This window comes from Microtus ochrogaster, chromosome 19, assembly GCF_000317375.1.
Source record: "Microtus ochrogaster isolate Prairie Vole_2 chromosome 19, MicOch1.0, whole genome shotgun sequence".
In the NCBI taxonomy this organism is placed as follows: domain Eukaryota; kingdom Metazoa; phylum Chordata; class Mammalia; order Rodentia; family Cricetidae; genus Microtus; species Microtus ochrogaster.
Genome location: NC_022021.1, coordinates 17855815 through 17863858, shown reverse-complemented (window position 1 = coordinate 17863858; position 8044 = coordinate 17855815). Strand labels below are relative to the sequence as shown.

The following is an 8044-nucleotide window of genomic DNA, read 5'->3' as shown; positions in this document are numbered from 1 at the left end:
CACAGTCACAGGTATAAAGTCTACAGTGGTTCAGAACAGCACAAAGTCTTTTTTGGTAAAATGTATTTCTAACTGACTTTACTGCTTTCAATCAAGAAAATCTACTACTCCCAGCCTGGTTTACAGAGCTAGTTCCAGGACAGGCTCCAAAGCCACAGAGAAACCCTGTCTCGAAAAAGAAAAAAAAAAAAAAGTCTACTACTCATCAAAAGATAACATCTTACATAAAACAGACAGCATAAGCTATATGGTTTCAGTTGTAACTGTAGATACATTACAAGCACCATATTTCCTCACCTAAAAAGGTATTTTTGGCAAAAACTAAGTAAACATCATCGCCTAAAGCCAAAGCCTCCACTTGTGTAATCCCGCTGACCGGCACATCTTCAAAGTTAGTAAACCGACTGCCAGACCACGTGAATAAAAGGGCATTTCGTCGGACGTTGGCCTGGGAAATGGCTAAGAAGAGAGAGCCTCCTCTGCTGAACAAGGCCATTCCCAGGACACCTTGGACAGGCAACCTCTGATGTAAGACAAAGATGCTTCCATTCCATCGGAAGACCTGCAGGAAAAGTACAAACACAAAGCTCTTACGACCCAGAATTCAGCACCTGCGGCAATTTAAGAGGGTCATAGGCCCACACTCCTGACCTTCTGTTTAGTTAGGAGTTTAGTGATAATAAAAATGCAATGAAACCGAGCCCCCCCCCATTTCTTTCTTCATCCCTCTTTTCTGTGTGTGTGTGTGTGTGTGTGTGTGCATGCGCGCACGCGTGCACGTGCAATGAATAAAAGAGAAGTTATTTGAGAAAAGATCAATATAAAATATAGAGAGGTTTTGGCAGTAGAAAAAAAATTAGAAGAAAAGTGAACTAAGTTTAAAATACAAAATCCTTGATGCCTTGATTTCTTCACCAGATTTCAAACACCAGAATACAGAGACATCCAATTAGAGAATTGGAAAAAAGATGTTTCAAGTCCGAGGTATGTGGACTGCCAAGTGCAGTCACCTCAAGGACACACACAATCCCAAAAAACCCACAGCTCAGTCACCATCGGCGTGCATGAGAGGCCATATTAACTAGTTATCTTCTTGTTATGATAAAGCACTAGAGAGAAGCACCTGCAGGGCAGGAGGAGTTGATCACAGCTCAAAGTTCTAGGGTAGAGCCCCCCCACAGTGGGGAACGGGCAGCAGTGGGAACTGGAGCTGCGGGTCACACTGTATCCACAGCCAGCAGACGGAAACAATGCTCATGGCACCTTTTCCTTTTCTGTTTCCTCCAGAATTGCAGCCTGTGGAACGGTGCTGCTGGACGGAAGGTAACCTAATCTAGATAATTCCTCACAGTCTCACCCAAAGGCTAACCTTATCTTAATTCTGTCAAGTTGACAGTGGAACTCAGGCCAAGGAAGGGGAGATTTCTTCACATCACAGAGAGAGACAGAAAGTATTAGGGAGGAGAGTTTTCTCTTTAAACCGGGCAGGATTTGAATATGATGCTCACTGTAATAATCCCTATGAGAGGGAAAGGGCAGCATGGGAAATGATGAGAGCCCATGAAGGCAAGAAGGGCATCGGCGTGAGAGGCCAGGCTTGCCCCACTGTGATGGGAAGGAGAATGAGGCTGGATTTCGAGTGCTGTGGGAAGTAGTAAGCTTCCTTCTAGTCGACTGCATTGCAGGAGCGCCCCTGGCTGGAAACAAAGAGCTAACAAGCATGTACGGAAGCCTGAGTGACAAAGAAACACCAGGCAAGCACTGAGATGACAAGATGTCAGTGCCAGAGCAATGTGAGATGGGTTGACGGGACCCGAATGCCCACTCGCAATGTGAGTCAGGAGCTTTAGTGACACCTGTTGAGCGGTGATTCCCAACTCAATCAGACTCCAGTCAAATGCTCGTACTATTATTAGATTTGCTCTATCTCCTCAAGAAAATCTATTTTAACCCTGGTCTTCAAAAACTAACTATGTATGTTCAAAACCCACTCAGTATGATTTCACACTACCACCAAAAAATCATGCCTTTTGTTACACAAATCCTACAGACCATAAAGGAACAGATTTTATTAGCATGCTTTAGAAGAGAGAAATTTCACATCAAGAGAATCGCACCTGAGTTAACTCAGAATCATTTCTTTGACTTGCAATGATGAAATAATCTTGACTGCCTGAGGTGAAATGTCGTACTTGACAGCTTCCAGAAATGATGATTGTCTGGACCTGCAGATGAGTGGGAATAAACATTAAAGGTCTTAGTAATGGAGCAACGGGATGCAATAGCAGCAGGCATTAGTACCTCCCTATGATCTGAGAATGTGTTTAATTTATAGGTTATGCATTCCTAAGTCTAAACAGAAGCCAAAAATGCCTTGAATTAAGACATTTGCTACAATGTGGATCAACTGCAAAATAGTTCATTTTTACTTTAAAGTAGAACATATTTCACCTTCCATTTTGATTAATCTTATGAATTTGAATTGCACTTAAGTAAAGAATCTACAGAAAAATTAAAAATGTTTTACCAGGAATAATTTGAGTCCAGAAGTGAGTGTGTACACACTATTAATTGAAGGCTTTTCTCCATTTCTCTCCCCATGAGTAATGACAAGGTAGGGAGAAACACCAATATTAAAGGCCTCACAAGTTTTAGGACTTTGTATATTGAAATCCTAGGAAGTACAAAGGATATTAACAATTAATGCTATATCAAAATTTTTGCATCCATTTTATTTTGTGTACCATAAAGCAAAAAGTGATGTTTACCTCAACTGGAATGAAAGTCCCTTGCCATCGGTAAACAGCTAAGGATGATTTTCTTAACATTACACCATACACTGAATCTTCGACAGTAAAGAAACACCAGCCAGATGCAGTCTGGTCAAACAAGCTTTGAAATACAGAAAAGACAACATCCACTCCCCCTAAAACAATAAGATAAATCATTACTTATGGGTATATAATCACACCTGAACCTTATCTCATTTGACATATTATATAAACTAGTGAGCATATCAGAAAGAAAATGATGGTGATTGTGTGTGCCTGTGTGCATGTGTGCCTGTGTATATGTGTGCCTGTGTGCAACTGTGTGCATGTATATCTGTGTGCTTGTGTGCAGGTGTACTGTGTGTGTGTTCATGTGTGTGCATGTGTGTCTGTGTGTATGTGTGCCTGTGTGCATGTGTGTGTGCATGTGTGCAGTGTGTGCAGTGTGTGCATGTGTGCCTATGTGCTTGTATGTGTATTCATGTGTGTGCATGTGTGCCTATGTGCATGTGTGCCTGTGTTTGTGTTCCTGTGTCTGTGTGCATGTGTGCTGTGTGTGTTCATGTGTGTGCATATGTGCCTTTGTGTATGTGTGCCTGTGTGCATCTGTGTCCATGTGTGTGCATGTATGCCTATGTGCCTTTGTGCTTGTATGTGTGTGCATGTGTGCCTATGTGCATGTGTGCCTATGTATGTGTGCATGTGTGCCTGTATGCATGTGAGCCTATGTGCCTATGTGCATGTATGTCTGTGTGCTCTGTGCCTATATGCCTGTGTGAGTGTGGGCCTGTGTGTGTGTGTGTATGTGCACGCACATGCACGCACACGCACTACATGTTAAAGTGAATAGACACTCAGAAGCTTGAAAACAGTATCTAAAAATAACTTTTTTTTTTTTTGGTTTTTCGAGACAGGGTTTCTCTGTGGCTTTGGAGCCTGTCCTGGAACTCGCTCTGTAGACCAGGCTGGTCTCGAACTCACAGAGATCCGCCTGCCTCTGCCTCCCGAGTGCTGGGATTAAAGGCGTGCGCCACCATCGCCCGGCTAAAAATAACTTTTTAAAGTAGTGATATTTGATCTTTATCCTACAATCTTTTCCAAGTGCATTCAAAACTAAATGCTAAGTAAATATTTTAAAGAGAAACATGCTAAAATAACTTCTCTCAAAAACTGTCAAAGGACAGCTGAAATTTGAAAATGATAAATATGTCTTACATAAACATGCTAATGGTACTACCAAACTTAATCTCACATTTCTAAATGTCTGCTCATCCAATGATTCTACTTTAGAAACAGACTTCAGAATATCTTTGCAGACTCACTTACGTCAAATCACTTCAAGGTTTTATCAAATTGCTATAATTTTGTATTTTAAAACCCCTAATTAATGAGGAATCATTATTTAAGCTATTGATCAAAGAGTACTGCAAATAACATAGTTTACATGTGATTATTTTGGGAGTCTGGGCAGCCAGGAAATGAACAAGTGGCCTCCTACTACACTCCCTGGTCATTAATCTGCATCCTTTCTTCCCTTCTATACAAACAATTCCCTCCATGACATTAAGACAATATCTATAAAATATAAATATGGTCATACCACACCATTTTTGTTCATATCTTTTCAGTAAGCCTAGGATGAACATTAGCATCCAAGAACTATTTTTCAAGTTCTTTAATGACCTAGCCTCACCTAACTAATGAAGAGCAATATTCTCTCTTACTTCTCTGTTCACTGTCATCTAATATCTTCTCTTAGATGTCAGCTTCTAACTAAAGTCTCCAGTCTTAGCAGCCTGTCATTACTGTCTCCAAATTCTTCCTGTCTAGTTCTTTGTATCCAATCTCCATTCATCAGGCAGTCCTCATTCAAACATTGATTCTCTTTGAAAGTACTCAGCTAGTATTTTTATTTTATGTGCATATGTGTTTGTTTGAATATATGCCATGTATGGGTGCCCACAGAGGCCAGAAGAGGGTGTCAAATCCCCTGAATCTGGAGTTACAGGCAGTTGTGAGCTTCCTAACATAGGTGCTAGGAACAAAACCCAGATCCTTTAGAAGAGAATTAAATACTCTTAACTATGGATCGATCTCTTCGGCCCTCACATTTACTACTTCCAATTTCCCCTTTAAAGCATTATTATCATTTGCAATGCAAATTTATTTTTATTTCCTATATTTATTTCTAGCAATGTCTAAATTCTAAGCTTTGCAAGATGAAATGCACAATAAATATTGTGGATACAATAACAGAATCAAGTCCTGTTCTGTTGGCAATAGACCAGTAATATACAGTTCATGGAAATAAAGCTAAACGTACTCATGCCAAAAGCTGTTTCAGACACTGTCTCCCACTGCACACTCACAGGCAAGTCAAGGCCATTCGTACGTGAGACATTGAGGTATACACTCCTGTTGGATTCTTCAACATCTATAGAGGTAGCACTAAAAGAGAAACAAATGGATTTTGGAGAGCAGAAAAAGTATAAATATTAAATATTTAAATATTCAACATACATATACACTGCCATATTATTACTCAGTAAAGTTTGTACACCCTTAATGAGACCCACAAATTTATGCACTGTAGAGACTAGTATTCCAAAATATTCACTGATGGATATTTTTAAATAAAAAATACAAATGTAACACTCCAATGGTCTTATCATAACAATGATTAAACGTCTATCACATTGCAATATATAGTCAAACAATGTTGCCATTCTGAAATCTCTTCTCACATAACTCAGTTATCTGATGAGAAATACATGAAATAAGTAATGTTTAGCTTATTAATAAAGTTACATCCCTTAATTATTTTATGAAATGAAAATATTTGTCCACTCCCGGACATTTAAAAACTACCCAGAAATTAGTTTTCTTCTACATCTCCTAAGTTCGAGTGGCGCCTATTTTGCTTCAAAATGGCAATGTGTTGTACAGCCCATACCTATTCTCAATGGCAGCAATACTAAATAGCCCCAAAGGGGCCTGGTTTTGCAGAATTGTTATCAGGGTTTGAACATGGGTCCCTAGTCTAGCGCCTCCAGTTGGATTAAACAGGGTGCAGACAAAATGCTCATCCATTTCTGGTTCTGTGTCTAATATGGCAGAGATGTGCAGGGCCTGGAAACAAAATGAAAAAATAAAGTTACTACAATATCATTCTTCTCGAAACAAACATGTGGAAAATTTACTAAACATTTTGACAACATGTGTTTTAAAACATGACTTCTATTTACATTTGATTCTTTTGATGACTCCAATTGCTTCAAGTTACTTCCTTGGGGATTTTCAACCCTGTGATCTGCTGCCCTAAAGTGTCTGAAAAGCAACAGTTGATGACAGTGATTGGGGATGGAGAGATGGTGCTAGAGTTCCTGCTGTGTATTCCAGAGTACCCAAACTTAGTCCCAGCACCCACATCAGGGAGTCCACAGCTGCCCATAACCCTAGACTCAGAAACTTGGATGCCCTCGTCTGGCCCACAGACACATACAGAGCAATACATATGCATAATTTTAAAATCAAAATGAATCTTTCTTAAATTTTCAAAACAAATCAAAAACTGACTACAATGTTAGATGCATGAGCTGATTTCTGTGACCTTTTTTCCTATCCAGGCTACATAATTTCATTAACCTCATCCCAATCTGTAAATGGCTGTCAAGAAGCAAGGACAAGCAGAGTGGGTACAAACTAGAACTAATCAAATGTTCTGTAGTCTCAACAGTGGAACCAGCACAGTAATGAGGAAGAACCAGCTACGGATAGGGAGCAATCATGTGCTCCCACAGTGCCCTGTGGAAGACATCAACATAACTACAGCACAATCCCATCTACACAGAGCAAATGACCAGGCAAAGGGACTCTTAACTTGAAAAGTTAGAAAGCTGCATTCTTTGGAAAGTCCAAAGGACAGAAACAGAGGCTTCTGGGTGGCCGTTATTTAAACTTCTCTGAGTGGTGGTTATATGTGCACACATGTATCTTTAAAGTCATTTACCCCTTGCTTAGTGACTGGATACCATACAGCTTACATTTTAAAATTAAAACATGGGAAATGGTTAAGTTTGTTCAAAATTTGTTTAATTTGTTCTACCAGTTATTATTTCTACTGAACATATCAAAGTAACTTAAAGTTATAAAAAGAGATATAAGGAAAGGTAAAAATAAGATATCATTTGAAATATGAAAGAATGCTTTCTAAAAATAGAAAATGTCAAAAAAAGTCACAGGATATTCACAAAGCTCTTAGGCTTTAAACTTTTATAGCATTTTAAAACTGGGGTCATCTCTAAACAATCAATCAAGAATTTTAGATTTTCAAGAACATAAAAATACTGAACTTGGAAAACAATGCTGAAGTTGACAGGAGCACAAAAGGACTGAGGATGTAGCTGAGTTAGCCAGCAGTCAAAAGACCCTGAGTCCAACCTACATACAGCACAGAAGACAGAGACCCCTTCAGTTAGCAGGTGAACTCTAATGTGAAATCACTGTCGGTATACTCATGTAGTGCTGTGTTTGGCTCTCAGATGTGTAATTTAATGTAATCAAGTATTTTTAACTGTACCTAAAAATTCAAAGTTGAGGGGGTAGAGAGATGGCCCAAGTGGGTAAGAGCATTGGCTGCTCTTCCAGAGGACGTGGGTTCATTTCTCAGCAACCACATGGCAGCTCACAACCATCTGTAATTTTACTTACAAAAGATCAAATGCCTCCCTTCAGATCTCCAAAGGCACCAGGCACACATGTGGTACACACACATATATATAGGCGAACACCCAGAAACATAAAAATAAATCTAAAGAAGATGTTTTTAATAAAATTGAGTACCCCAAAAAATAAAATGTTAATATTTACAGAAAAGGAAGGTTGGAAGGTATATGATTTTTGTTTTGTTTTTGAGTATAGATTGCATTCATAACTAATTTCAAATCCAGCATTGTTCTCAGCTGCTCCGATTTCTGTATTTGTATCTGTAGTCCAGAGCAAGCAGTTATTCCTGTTCACTAAAATGCGGCAAACAGACAAGGATGGAAGTTTCCTTTAGCTTATGTTCTTACAGACAGTAAAAAGGAAGAATACCATTTATGGGTTTAATTTCTAAAATATGAAGCACACATTTTTTTTCCGGGGGGCGGGGGTTCAAGACAGGGTTTCTCTGTAGCTTTGGTGCTGGTCCCGGAACTAGCTCTTGTAGACCAGGCTGGCCTCGAACTCACAGAGATCCGCCTGCCTCTGCCTCCTGAGTGCTGGGATTAAAG

General features: G+C 39.5%; 1 protein-coding gene across 1 annotated transcript in view; it reads right to left on the bottom strand.

Moving 5' to 3' along the window:
* Positions 1-8044, bottom strand: part of Adgrv1 (adhesion G protein-coupled receptor V1) — a 549406-nt gene that overhangs the window by 409439 nt on the left and 131923 nt on the right. Inside the window, exons 44-49 of the mRNA XM_026783832.1 lie at positions 5725-5900; positions 5095-5219; positions 2769-2926; positions 2528-2674; positions 2118-2225; positions 298-562 (exon numbers count right to left, since the gene is read on the bottom strand). Coding sequence (XP_026639633.1) covers positions 298-562; positions 2118-2225; positions 2528-2674; positions 2769-2926; positions 5095-5219; positions 5725-5900 — 979 coding nt within the window. The remainder of the gene's footprint in view (positions 1-297; positions 563-2117; positions 2226-2527; positions 2675-2768; positions 2927-5094; positions 5220-5724; positions 5901-8044) is intronic.